This window comes from Vigna unguiculata, chromosome 6 (genome assembly GCF_037176805.1).
Source record: "Vigna unguiculata cultivar grain cowpea cultivar isolate G323 ecotype 2 chromosome 6, ASM3717680v1, whole genome shotgun sequence".
In the NCBI taxonomy this organism is placed as follows: Eukaryota; Viridiplantae; Streptophyta; class Magnoliopsida; order Fabales; family Fabaceae; genus Vigna; species Vigna unguiculata.
This window is the reverse complement of record NC_140797.1, coordinates 49729451-49744249: the sequence shown is the minus strand read 5'-3', so window position 1 is coordinate 49744249 and position 14799 is coordinate 49729451. Positions and strand designations below refer to the sequence as shown.

The 14799-nt window shown below is 32.4% G+C and overlaps 1 protein-coding gene across 7 annotated transcripts; it reads right to left on the bottom strand.

The window, feature by feature from the left end:
* Positions 1–6542: 6542 nt before the first annotated feature.
* Positions 6543–14368, bottom strand: LOC114187755 (regulator of nonsense transcripts UPF3-like). 7 transcript variants are annotated; one of them, XR_003605340.2, is made up of 16 exons: positions 13894–14368; positions 13767–13808; positions 13423–13529; positions 12992–13087; positions 12770–12868; positions 12456–12532; positions 12157–12267; positions 10532–10676; positions 10321–10394; positions 9169–9598; positions 8533–8628; positions 8314–8435; positions 8171–8223; positions 7782–7889; positions 7518–7597; positions 6543–7386 (listed from the first exon to the last, which is right to left on the bottom strand). XR_003605340.2 is itself a non-coding variant. In XM_028076106.1 (14 exons), the coding sequence occupies exons 1-13, from the start codon at positions 14031–14033 to the stop codon at positions 8185–8187; spliced, it is 1578 nt and encodes a 525-aa protein (XP_027931907.1). In that variant the 5' UTR covers positions 14034–14367; the 3' UTR covers positions 6543–7386; positions 8171–8184. The 7 variants fall into 7 exon arrangements, 4 of the variants coding, with proteins under 4 accessions (XP_027931907.1, XP_027931908.1, XP_027931909.1 ...); XR_003605339.2 differs by lacking the exon at positions 7518–7597; XR_003605341.2 differs by lacking the exon at positions 7782–7889.
* Positions 14369–14799: the final 431 nt, after the last annotated feature.

Below are 14799 nucleotides of genomic sequence, written 5' to 3'. Positions count from 1 at the left end.
AGAAACTTCCACATAGGAGGGGGCAAGTTTGGAAACCGTGAAGTACTTGATGTATTTTGGATGTTGTATTTGTTGTATTTAATGTATTTTGTGGTATGTATCCACTTTGGATTTAGTTTTGGATGTAACACTTGATGTTATTTTGGAATTATTTTTGGATGTAACACTTCAAGTGGACCCATATGTGGGTTAACATTGCAGGCTTTGTTCAAAACCAGTTGAATTTAATTAGACAAAGGAATATATTTTGGACTTCATGTGGCCCCTTTCAGAATATATTTTGCACTTCATGTGGCCCATTTCATTGTTTTACTGTTGCACGCATATTAACACACATATCTTGCATTTCATGTGGCCCCTTTCTTTCAATTGTATAAGCCTTTTAATATTAACAGATTTTCACAGATAACAAATTCACCAATACAGAACACACTGTGATTTGAAACTTTATATATCACACCAAAACAAGCTACATAATTGCACAACATACCAAATACAACCTTCACAACAATTTAGGGACTTTTCAACAGCACTGAAACTAAGATTATATTAAGGACAACAACAACACCAACAACTCCTATTAAACATTTCACCCATTTCTCATACAACTTAATACTCTTTTCTAAACTACAAATCTCCCTATTCTGGCTTAAGATAACACCATCTCTTTGGTCAATATCATCTTCTCCACTCCACTTGAAATAATTACACCCAACAGATTCTTGATTTCCTCTCTGTTCGTAAAGAGAAGACAAAAACCAATCAACAATAATTACAATCAATAATTTTAAAAAACAAATCTGCAACAACACTTAACCAACTAACCTTGAAATTTGGGCATCCCCAAAATTTCTTCCCAGCATTCCTAGTTGTTCTAGCAGTTCTAATCATAGCAACATCTCCACACCGACAAATTGGAGTTACACCCAACCCTTTCCATCCACCACCAGCAGAGGACAAACCACGATTTCCATTATCCGAACACGTGCAAGAACAACAAGAGTTCACTTGTGACATGCTTCAAACCACAACAAAATCGCCACCTGCAGGATTTCACACCAGCAACGAAAATCGCCACCTGCAGGATTTCACACCAGCAACGAAAAAAAGGGGAAGGAGGAAGAAAACCTTCTCAATTTAGGGTTTCCTACTCAATTTAGGGTTTCATTAAAACTCATGCCACGTCAATTGCACCCCCGTTTTAAAAACTTTGACACGTAGCAGTTCAATTATGCCATGTGAGTACTGTGTGAACGGCGTTTGTTCAATTTAAACGGAAAGGACCAAATCGAGTCACTTTTAAAAATTAAAGGACTCAATTGATACTCCAGATCTTTAGAGGACCTTTTTGAGACTTAAGAACAAATTCTAGGACTAAAACAGTAATTAAGCCTTTATTTTAATTATTAATTATAATATACTATTATTATTTTATTAATTATTATATATATTATTTATTATTATAATTTATTATATATATATAATTATTAATAATTAAAATATTATTTAAAATATAATAATTGATATATTTATATATAATAATTAATAATATATATAAATATATATTTAATTTTTTTATTTTAAGATTTTGTATTATTTAAATATTTTATTTAATTTGTATTAATTAATTATAATTTTTATAATATTAAATTATAAAATTATTTTTTATTAAGGGTATTTTGGTAATTTCTTAATTTTATCTATTTTTATAATTAATTATATTTATCACATCAATCAAATCTCTCATTAACTTTTATAAAACTTATCTTCAAATCTACTCACTTTACTCTCTAAATTCACTCAAAAAAACACAAAAATTTATTTATCCAAATTTACACAAATCCATATTCATACTCTCTCCCATATCCATCCCTTCAAGTGAACACACCCTTAGACTCTGTTCACTTCGATGGATGATACTGTATATAATGATTTGCGAGGATGGATTTAGAAAAAAATTATGTTCGCATGGTATGATTTGTAAGAGAAAGCGCTGACAGATTTGTGAATAACTTTCAAAAATTTATCCCACCTATTTTGCAATGATTTGAGTAGATAAGTAAACATTTATCAGCTATAGCCTCTATAATTTTATATAAATATATATCAACTAATATAATTATTAATCATAATATACTATTATTTAATTTATTTACAATAAATATTTTATTGTATGTTATTAATTATTAATAATTTTAGTTATTTATTTACTACTATATTATATTATATTATATATATATATTATTTATTATTATTAATTTATTATATAATATATATAAATTAATAATAGAGGTAATAAATAATATATATATATATATATATATATATATATATAATTATTATTTTTAATAATATATATAATATTTAATAAAACTAAAATTTGTATAAATGTCTATAATAATTAATAATAGTAATAAAAAATTTGTTAAGATTTAATATTTTATTTTATTCAATAATAATATTTTTTTTATTATTTATGTTTTAATGTATTTAATAATGTATAATAATAAATGATAATATATTTAAACTTAATAATTAGTTATATATAAATAATAATTAATATTAATAATAAAATATATGAATATGTATAATAATTAAAATGTTGTTAAAAATAATAATATATAATAATTATTATTATTTAAATTTATGTATAATAATTAATAATAATAATAATAAATATATATATATATATATTAAAATATTGTTAAATTTTAATATTTTTAACTCTTCTAATAAATATTTAATTTTATTTTTATCACTAGGGCTAATTTGGTAATTTTAAAATTTTTTCTATTAAAACTTTTTTTTTATCTATCACATCACTCAAATCATTCACTAACTCTTATAAAATTTATCTCCAAATCTACTCATTTTAACTTCTAAATTCACTCAAAAAAACACATATTCATCCATTCAAATTCACATAAATCCATATTCACACTCTCCCTCAAATTCATCTACACATACGAACACGACCTTAACCTTTATTACCACAACAAGTTTATAATATTATTGTTAGTATTTAATAATTTGAATTATATTACTATTATTTTATAATTTTGTTATAAACTTTTCATTTTTCTTATTTTAATAATAGTAATGATTTATATTTTATCATTTGTATTATACTATTGCATTTTATTAATTATATTTATATATTATAAAATTATAATAAAAATCAATTATAAAAATACAATATATGTATATAATAAAACAATTATATGTAATTTATCGTATTTCATTGTGAATCTTTACATAGTCTTCTCAAATCCGTTGTTTGAAATAAAAAGTTAAAAAGAGTATAAGAGTGGAGAGAATGAAAGAGCTTATAGGGTCAAAGGAGGTAGGTAGGTAGGGTGAAGTAAAATGCAGAGTTGAAAGTAATGATTTTGTGGTGTGGGAGCGTAGGGCACACTTTAGGCACAGTGTTCCCATTTGCCGGCGGCATGCTTCATGTGTATTTGGCTAAATCTTCAAAAGGACTTTCAAAAGTGATTCTCTTCATCATCATCCTCCTCCACTTCAAAACTGGAGGCCACTCAAACTACTAATGCCTAAAAATTACACTTTAACGTCCCATAAATAATGTGTTTATGTATATAAAAGTGTGACTTCTCGTTTAATAAATAATTTTAATAAATAAAACATTACATATAATAATAAAATAAAATAAATAAAAGAAAGTATATCAGAATTTAACCATTACAATAATTTCAAAATATACTTTAAATAGAAGTGTTATGTCACAGAACAATACCATGAACATATTTTAAAACATAAATTAGATTGGCAAAAAAGTGTTTAAAAGAGTAAAGAATTATATAAGATCAATTTTTCAAATGATACTCAAAAGAGTAATAATCAACATGTCTAAACTACACAACAACATCTTTGTCGTCTTGATGATGATCAGGGGTTTCCACATCTGCTCACACCAACATTTGGTAATCATTGCAAAAAGAAAAACACAACAAGGAAACAAAACACAAAAAGAAAGAAGGGTAAGCTTTAAACATTTATACGTAAATATAGTTACATAAATACATCACTCAAGAAACACATACATGGAGAAAAGAAACATCATCTCACAAAGTTTTCACTCCATTAAACACCCAATTGACTATTGACACAATATCCGGATTATGCATTTGATATATAATTGTAAGGAAGTATGTAACTGCGTTGATTTCTAAACTCTAAAGAGTCTACCCATAAGGAGTTATCACTCAATCAATCACAAGGTTAATCCCAATATGTCTCAGGCTCAAACACCTCCCAAGACTAGAATCTCCTATCACTCTCACCACATAATCACTTTGCTCTATGTGAGTGTGAGTGATTATTAGAGTTCATAATACCTTCCTTATCTAGACATACACTAACCACACCATCACCAAGAATTTTCCTTGAAACTCTTTTACTATCAACATTCCACATGTTATCTCAGAATAATTATCATCCTAAGCTAAACACATCAAGTACATGTCAAAAAAAATGTCTCATCATTCATACATAACTTCATACATCATATTTTTAACATTAACTCAGTCAATCACAAGTTAAAGTAAGGAATTAAAATTTTATAGCAATTCTCGCTTAAGCTAGATTGATATCGCTTAAACCATAAATTTTCGTTTAAGCTAGACTGATGTCGTTTAAACTAAAATTTCTCGGTTAAGCTAGAAGAGCAGATTTTTCACTAGTTTCAGCATGCAAAAACCCAAAATCCCAAAAAACAAAACTAAAACAAATACAATTCAAAACCAAAAACATGCAAGACACTAAAAAAAGGTTTTAAATCTCTAACTTCCCTTATCTTGACCGAGAGATAAACTTGAGAAAAAAAACTAATAGAAAAAGCACCACAACTCCATAAGCAACTAAAGGGCTGGAAAAAAAACATGAACATAACAAAGATGAGGAAGATGACATAACCAATGCACAGAGCTGGAAAAGGAGAAAAATGAAAGTTTGAGCTCAACTTACATGAAGAAAAGACAGTTCCGCTAGTTGGGAGGAGAGTTTCACAGCTACCCTAATACACCTTATGCTTTAAAAAGGGAAGAAAGAATGTTAAGTGTTTTTGAAAAAAGTCAGAATGAAAGAAGTGAGTAGGTGAAAGGGGCCTTGGGAAAAAACAAGTGGGTTGACTTTAAGTCCTCTAATAAAATCAGACCCAAAGATTTTTACAAACAGAAATGGACTTTACAAGGTATAACACATTATACGTATTAGTGAAATGTTCAATTTGAAGTTTTTTTTTTTCTCTTTGAAATGATTTAAACACAATGATAATATCTAAAAATACAATTTTTTATTAAAAAAATGCATAAATTTGTAAATTTATTACATAATGTTCTATTTTGATTATAGAAATAGAAACGAAACTTATATGATCACAATTATTCGCTTTTTAATATTAGATATATTATATTTGAATAATCTTGTTTATATATAATTTTGAGTATGTAAATATACAATGATCTACTGAAGGTATCAAAGTCACAAACTTGGGCTGTTATATGCTCTATACACATGGGATGAATGAAAGTTTTACAAATATGTGAAAAGTTGGTGTGGTATGCAATCAGAGGGAAGCATTGGAAGGAGGAAAGATGATGCATGTGTGAGGAAAGGGCGGGGAGTGGGGACATACATGCATGTGCGCGCATGAATACCAAAACCGAAGACTGAAAGATTAGTTAAATGAAAGAGAAATTCAATGATACAAATGAAGATTCGCGCTGTTTTTGCTTCCTCTATTTCACTGCTGATGTAGAAATATCCAACAAGGGTTTGGGTGCATGATATGAATATACAAGAACCCAGAAAAGGTATCTTACATTAAAACTCATAAATACATGGTTTCAATCCACCGTCTAACTTAAATGTGGGAACAAACAACAGCCATGATGATCACGTACTGGGCAATTTTTTAGCACTGCTTCAGATGCAGCAAATGCTCCTTTCAATTAAAAGCAATACACTATCCATCTGCTTACAAATTGACAAAACAGAAACCGCAACCAAGAAAAATCTATAGCCATAGTTATCATATTCTTTTCCAATCCAAACCCAAGCAGAGGGCAAACTAACAACAATATAGATCCAATCAGAAAAGTACAAGCTTGAGTTTAACATCCGTGCCGAGCGATAACTCTCTAGATCACCCTCATCTTTCATTTTGGTTACAATGTTCTTTCTCCAATATTAGTTATAACTTATGTCACCCACAAACCCACTTTCAAGCAAGTTAATTTCAAATTCTACTCCTGGCTTCCTTACTTGAATCCAGTAGGAAAATTCGAGTTGATAGGCATTTAAATACAACAAATCTCTTATCAGTTGGATTTATTTGTTAAAAAAACTAACCCTGTTCAAATTCAAAAGGATTAATAATCATGTCCCAATTTTGCGAGGTCAAGAACACCAGAATTGTTGGACTAATCTGAGATAGAACTTCGTCCAAATTGGTACCAAGTCTTCCAAGAACAAAGTTCTTGGGGATTTCAGCGTCAGCAGAAAGACGAACAACAGCTGGGTTGGACGTAACTTTAACAGCGTATTATAATTAAACATTTGCGCTGAAGGCAGCAATTCACATAATTGACAATATAATCAAGAGCCGGTAATATGTCACAGCTGAGTTATGCTGAGAAATGCAACACCATACTGTACAATGATATTTTAGACGTAAATCAATATCCACACACTTATGACTCCCTCAATACCCTTATTTATCCTTAGTAACACACCATCAATGGTATTTAAGTGTCTAAGCTCTACAAGAAACTTCATTGTCAACAAAGACCGAATACACGAAGCTGAAACGTCATCCATGGAGTGTTGCTTCGAAGTAGTGAGCAAAGATGATCCAAAAACTTTCCAGGATCATTTCAAGCGCCCAATTGCACCCAATTGTATTTGGCGGACTTCTAATCGATATAGGAACTAAGGACACAGGTACACATTACCTCGAATAGGGGTTTGTACTTATAGGAACTAAGGAAACAGATACACAATACCCTGGATTTATATTTACACTAAATCCACTCAAAGATTAACTGTGTATAAACCCAGACTATGGTCATCTAGGTCAACTTGCCACGGTTGGCAAATCTCCATATTTCTTCAAACAAGCAACTAGTAACTGGGACACCAGGCCATTGTTCTCATCTCGCTTTTACTAGGAGCCATCTTCAATGAAGTAATGTCTGAATATTTTTAGCCAAATCAAATGCATCATGGTACTCTCCTCTCTTGTATTGTAAAAGAATTTTTTTAACCACACACTCGTTTACTTGTAAGAATCTGTCAACTAAAAAGGGACAGAATCCAGCAGCTAGCAAATGGATGCTCCAAATCTGTATGTCAGCAAGCTTACCACTGCAAGGGAAAAACATCAACCTTGACACATGTAAATAAAAAAAAAAAAAACTTCAACTAACATCAACATTTGAACAAAACGAAAAAAAATTCTTCAACTAACATCAGCATTTGAACAAAACGAATATTACATTTTGGGTTAGGAAACAACATATTCCAATCATTTAAAATATTTGCATCTTCCAGGGAAGGTCCCAAAGCGAAGGACCCACTACAAAAAAAAAAAATGAATATACCAAATCTTATGAAGCTACACCACGAAACCACATTAAAGAAAATCAAGCCAGAAATATGTACCACCTATATTTATATCAAACGAACATAAAACAACAATTTACAGATCAAACAAATTTTCACAAAAAAGATATTAATGTGAATAACTAAAATTATCATACCCCTGTTCCTGAAGACTCTTTGCTATGCGAAGGTACAGGGAAGGATCATTGTACACAGCCTTACCCCATGCATATATAAAGAGGCTTTTCTTGAATTCAACCCCTGACCTATTGGTGACCCAGACACAACTTAATCTTTGTGCCAAGGTTTACTCTCAATGTAAATAGCAACATATTGAAGAGAAAATTGTTTGTGATAGTAAACATCACAGGAAAGCAATGATGAGTAGTAGCTCTACAATAATATCAACTCAAATAATATTCTATAATGCCAGACCAAGAGAAATCTAAAAACTGAAAAAATACGAACTAGGTGACTCTTATGATTGGCTAATCAACAAGCATATGCTCTATGCAACAACAGCCTTGATAAAGGGAATTTGTCTCACCAATAAAAAATACTCTAGGTACCAGAACTTGCTTTTTGAACCCAAACTTGTTTCTGCAATTTAGAAAAGAAATCTTAATCAACTACTGAACCAGAAAAGAGTATGATTTGTATCCTCCCCATGGAGAAATCAAATTTAGGTACCTCGTTGGAACCATAAGCAGTGGTACCAGATCTTCTAGGATGCTTCCCTTCACTTGAAACTGAATAGCTATCAACATCCTTTACCCCATGTGTTGGTCCGCGGCGACCAAAATGCTTGAAGCCTTAATAGGAGCAATAAGTAAATTCTTAAGTAAAAACCACCCTGAATGAAAGCATAAAAATGTCTTAAGATTTTGTTTTTCAAAGCTAGAAACCAACCATTTTCTGATGAATGACTGGTACGGACACCTCCAAGAGATTTTACCTCCCCACTTCTTGCATTTGGCATGTCATGTTTCAAATCTGCACTTCTTCCTGATTCATATAAGTGAAAAAAATCAACTTGTGAAGATGTACCAATTTTACCACAAGTTATATCATGTGCATCATAGAACCCCTCAAATAACTAGAGTCAGTGAAAGAAGGAAAAGAGTGGTATCGCACAGGTTAGAAATCAGAGGAACAGGAATCTCTAGGTGGGGGTGGGAACTAACAGTTGAGATGGAAGGCATGGGTACTGGGACGTAAGAGCAGCTGTAAACAGGTATCAAGGGAAGTGGACGGCTGGAATTAGTTGGAAAATAGGGATATACAAGGCCTCTAGAATTGCGAAGAGATTTCACCCCTTCTGTTTCTGCATTTCCATATTTTCCATTGTTATTATGATATCTAGCTCCTTTTGTTTTTTCTATCAAATCCATATTAATTTTTGTGCCATTTTGACACTTCTTAACTTTCTCCTACTACATACAAACAGGGCATAAATGCTTTTCAATTTCTTCCCTTTTTACATCATATAAAGGATAATTAGCAATTGCCAAAAACAAAATCATAGCTTTAGAATAAAACATGTACCTTCGAAAGGATCTACTTGTGAGGAAGCAGCAGATGAGAAAGACTCATCAGCTCCATTGGAACTTGTCCAAACACCACGATCTGGTCTATCTTTATGCCTAGTATGCCTATCCTGCCTCTCGCTAGATACATGTGAATCATGCACACCAATCTTATTCTCTGATGTACCATTCATGCCCTTCAGAATTAGTTGCACGTGTATGGGCCGAGGGGATTGTTTTTCTTTTCCTAGATTAGATTTTTGGATTTGCTGCTCAGAGAGTGCCCTGGAAGATTGGCTTTGACGCAACTCCTTTTTTGAGAGTATACTTCTGATAATCCTTCCGCTACCTTCATGCCTCTGATTCTGCTTCAAAACTGTTGCACCAAGAATTTCTTTAGCTGAAGATGTTATATTGTGATGCTGTGACATGCTATCTAAATCAGATACCTGCATAATAAAAACAAACAAAAACGAAATAAACTCTTAGCAGAATAGTAGTTATAAACATGATCCACCAATGACACTGGCAATGACCTAAAATACAATCCACATCCAAATTATAGCGAACTATTGATTCATCAAACAATAATAAGGCAGCATATTACATAAAACAAATCCTAGGAATCAACCACATTAGCGAGTAGTATTATTCGTATTAAATCAATTGCATAATTATACCTTCACTTCTTTCATAGTGCTTCTCTAAAGCACGCTGACCTTCACATTTATTATGAAGATTGTAAATTGATAGCCAATAGCATATTATTAGATATTGATCTCTCTGATTGTCCCTCCACTCACCAATAGGATGATTTAAGTATTAATCTCACCAGAAAATCAATTGATGGACAAGATGGCAGCACCAACAAGTCAACAACATTGAAAACACCAGAATAAAGAAACAAAATGTTCATGAAAAAGGGACATAAGAGGAGTGAGGTAAGAAAGTGATAAATGATCAATCTAATAAGGAAAATTAACAAATACAATCAGCTTAAGTGAGTGTTGTGCATCAGTACATATCAACCATCAGAAATACACCAACTTCTCACACCAAGTAAATAGTAAACTACACTAAGAGATTCCATACAAAATCTTTAACACAACATGTGCAACATACATAGATTGCAAATAAAATAGAATTGTGAAGATATAAATCATAAGCTTACAGCAATTATCTCTCTTTCTTTCCCTTTACGAAGCAGTACTCTTTTTTTTCCAGCATCATTATTTCCAGAAACTCCTGATAAAATGGACAAAAGTGTAAAGAAAATAAAGTAAACCAAAAGTGTATATTTAAATGTTGCATCTACATCATAAAATAAAACCCAAAGAATAAAAAAATAACACATGAAATTTTGAACAAAACATCAACACTACCATTCTCATCAAGGGTTTGTTTTCCATCTGAAGAGGCCATATTTGAAGCTTTACTTGAAATATGCTGATCACCTTGGCTAGGAACCAAAGTATAAATTGATCTGTCTTTCATAGTAGCATTTTTCCCTGGGTGCCTGGCAACATACTGAGCATCATGAAAGCAAGAGTTAGGAATGTTAAAACACACGAGTAAGAGCAAAGTGTTCAACTCTGACGACAAAAGTATCAAATACTATGCTGTTTTGAAAAGTATATAATCATTATTATTATTATTATGTTGCATCTTTTCTTTTTCTCTTCTTAAAATTAAAATAATAGGAGCAAAACATAAAAGCAAGGATAAATTGAATATTATTATTGTTTTGAAGAAAAAAATTACTGTTTTGAAGAAGGGACAATCAATGTTCTGAAAACCAAACTGATTATTACACTAGTACCATCTTCAATGGTGGTTCTTATATGCGCTCTTAAGCCAAGAACTTGTCTTAATTTTTCTTCCATTGGAGAAAGGTAAGTTGGATGCCAAGTAAACCTTGTTCTTCTACAAAAACTCATAAAAACTTGTTCTTAATTACATAATTAACCCACATAAGATGAATCCAAAATTCAAGCTAGGTTCTTCTATTGGAGCAAAAAGTAGCCGAAGTTCTTAAATATTATATGGAAGTGAGGCAGCCAGAAAAAGTGCATTAAGAACCCAAAACGAGTTCTATTATTAGGGATGCTCTAAGGGTACCAGTTCAAGCTTTGATGGTCGAATTGTAGTATAATATTTAGTATTTAAATAATATTTTTAAAACTTTGGTGTAACAATGTTATACCAAAATACTATGTCCAGAAAATATGCATCGGTAAGCATCATCATAATAATTATAATAACATAAAGACATGGTTTTATCAGCTGGCCCGAAAAATTACAAGGGATTTTATATATCTGCATTTCGCTGGATTCTAATAGTCATCCATCCACAATTCCAATACATTTTCAAACAAACAGTATTGACACTGATAAAAAAACGACAGTAAGGAATAAAGTAAACAGTGTGGTTTCTATAATTGCCTCACAGTTATTTAGTAAAAGAAAACTTTGTTGGATAAGCCGTTCTGTTTCAGTAGGCTGTCCCATGTACACATAACCCAAGTCTTCGATTGATATTTGTGGATTTAAGGTCATCTCTCTTAATTTTACCCTTAATGTGTGTTGATGTATGAACATCTGAATGACATTGAAAGGTATTTACAATATTGACAAGCTTGTATTGTGAGGCATGCACTCAGCAGAAGTAAAGCCCACATTTGGTTGGTTTGATTATATTCCACAACAGTACTGGGCCTAGGGAAGGATGTGGTAATGGAGTGAAAGTAAAGCACCACATCAGGTACTCTTCTAACTGTAAATTACTGGTGCTCTAAAATAGGCAATGAACATCCTTGTTGTTAAGTATTGCTGAACTGACCAACTGTGCCGAACCACCGGTTCAAGACAGGTCTTACTAGTTAGAGACCGCTTTATTTATAAAGTGGTTTTGAGGTCATTCCTAACAGGATACCAAGCCGGTTCCATTTTAATAACCATGCTAATACTTAACTATATTTAACTTTCCTCTTCAAAAAATGAACAATACCATAGTAGCAGAAACCCTCTTCTTTCCGGAACCTCGTCTTGATGTGCCAGAACTAGGACTCCCATTTGATGAAGTGCCTCTTCTACTCACTTTGCCATTGGATAACGACCTCTGCACACACATCATGCACATTAGATAAGCAAAGATACCAGCAACGTGCTAATAGACAAAACAGGATAAGGATATTTACAAGGGATTTGCTCTCATCAGCACAAATGCTCTCATAAAGCTAATATAATGACAAGGGACAATTAAATAAGCTTTGAGATTTCAAAAGTTGTTCACAAACAAAAAAATACCCGAGGTCCCTTGGCAGCTCTTTTCTGGCGCACAAAATCCATCAGTGGTGTACTTATAGGAATATCTTTTGCAGCACCTGGTAAAGCACGTAAACCCAGTAAGTAACAAATGGGGGAAAATAGTATTTTGTGCCCATTATTTGTATGCATGGTTTTAAGTCCTAAAACTTTCAAACTTAAAATTTACTGTGTATATGGTTTTAAGTCTCAACTTTCAAACATAAAATGTACTTTGTATCCATTTTGTGTATATTTAGGTCTCAAAATTTTCAAACATAAAATTTACTGGGTATCTTCTGCATTAGTTGACTAACCAGATCGTTCTGCTTCTCTCTTCTCCAATTGTATCTCAGCGCTGGGAAGATTCTCAACAGGCTTGGAAAGTAGTTCAAGAAACTCCATATACTCAGAATCTAGATGTTCATCATGAAAAGGCATATATTTATCAAAAAGGAAAAGACTATAATTTATTGAGATGCATATAATGCCTATTGAGATAAACATATCCACTACAATTTACTTAAACCAAGTGGTACCTTTATATATGGTCCCATCACGACCATCCTTTTTAGACCACTGTCTTGGAACGCGTTGGGAAGGAGCATATTCAACAATAACTTTGAACTGAGATCCTAGAAAGCAACAAATGTGAAACAGAGAACTACATTCAGTATCTATTATCCAATTCTCATTGTTTCATGCACAACATATGTAAAATGCATAAAATACACTTGTGAAATAAAGTCTTGATATTCCAAAGAGTAAAAACATAGATTGCTTGCCATGAAAAACCTACATGGAAACAAGTCTATTTCCTGATGTATTGAATACTGAACTAGAGGGCGACAAAAACCAAACCGTGGCATTGGCCAAATTCGAACATTGATTGCAAGAACGACAAAGATAACAGCTTCAGCAAGATCTTATGCATGCCTAGTAAACCACTTCACATGATTTCATTAATTACCCTTTTCATTCACAAAGACGTGTCCATTAAAGAACTCCGCAAACAGTATAACGTCATCTGGCCTCTTGAAGTCAATGTAGGCTCTAGAATATGATATATGCTTCTGGCTGAAAAATCCATTTAAAAAAAGTATAACATAAAGTCAAAAGGTTTTCCTTAAGATATTATGAAACAGAGTATCTAAATTGTAAACATCGACGCCCAATTCGCATTACAGATGTTCAGTTATAATCATAATAATAACTACCAGTCAAATGATATTCCCAGTAGAAAAAACAAATTTAATACATAGTTTATGCTATTATAACAATTATATAGAATCTGGTAGGCAAAACCATACGTACCCTAGCCTAGCCTGGCCAAGCCTAGGCACGGTCAATTGACTACTGTAATAAAAAGCAGCAAGCAATGAAGTATATATGAAGAAAACACGAAGCAGAATGCGAATGGAGGGCTAGAAATTAATGTCACCTGATTTTGCCAGGACGGAAAGAGAGCCAGTTGTAGCGGTCAGCGAAGGCGGCATCAATTTGGGCCAAAAGCGCGGCCTCAGAAAGAGAGGGCGGCAAGTGACGCAGCACCACCTTCGTCCGATCCAACGCACCCTTCATGCCAAAACCCTATCCTCACTACACACACTTACAGTTACAGTTACCACTTCTCTATCAATTAATCAATCAATCAACCGATCAACGAGTGCGCGAACGACAATCTCGGTAGGATTACATCTTCTCCACTGTTTCAGATTGAGAGGATCAACACAGCAAGTATATGCCCTAATTCCAAAGAAAACCCCCAAATTGCCATGCACTCATAAAGAAAACAACCAGAAAGAGAGGAAGGGTTTGCTTTGCGTGCGTTTGGAAGGAAATTGCGAGTTGAGTTGAGTTGCCTGGAGTGCGTGCGTGTCAAATTAATTTAAAACCATATACGGTTGCGTTTTGAGTTTCTACTTCTGACTTCGGGTGCCCTCTTCGAAGTTTAAAAGAATAATGCCTCCTGTATTTTCGAATAACATCATTTTAATATTAAATTAAAACATAAATGTTTTTCAAAAAATTATTTCAGTTAGTATACAATCTAATTATATGCTCGTTTCACAAGTTTTTAGAAAATAATAAATTATTTATAATTATAATACTATCTAATATAAGTAGAGCTGTCAAAACGGGTTATCCGACCCGAGTTGACCCAATCCAACTCGGCTCGCGATGGGTTGACCACTTAGTGGGTCAATCCAACCCGGCTCACTTATTAGTGAACTAATAAAATTAGAACCCGACCCGACTCATTATAGATTGACGGGTTAAACATGTTGGCTCAGTGACTCACTTAATTAAAAAAAACACACAAATTTTTTTCTTCAATCTCAAGAAA

Coding starts and splice junctions, on each gene's coding strand:
- LOC114187755 (XM_028076106.1), bottom strand. CDS start 14,033: ATGAAGGGTGCGTTGGATCGGACGAAGGTGGTGCTGCGTCACTTGCCG. Junction 12,268..12,455: donor GAGCTGCCAAGGGACCTCGG/GTATTTTTTTGT, acceptor ATGTGTGTGCAG/AGGTCGTTATCCAATGGCAA. Junction 9,599..10,320: donor AAGAAAGAGAGATAATTGCT/GTAAGCTTATGA, acceptor TTTATTATGCAG/GTATCTGATTTAGATAGCAT.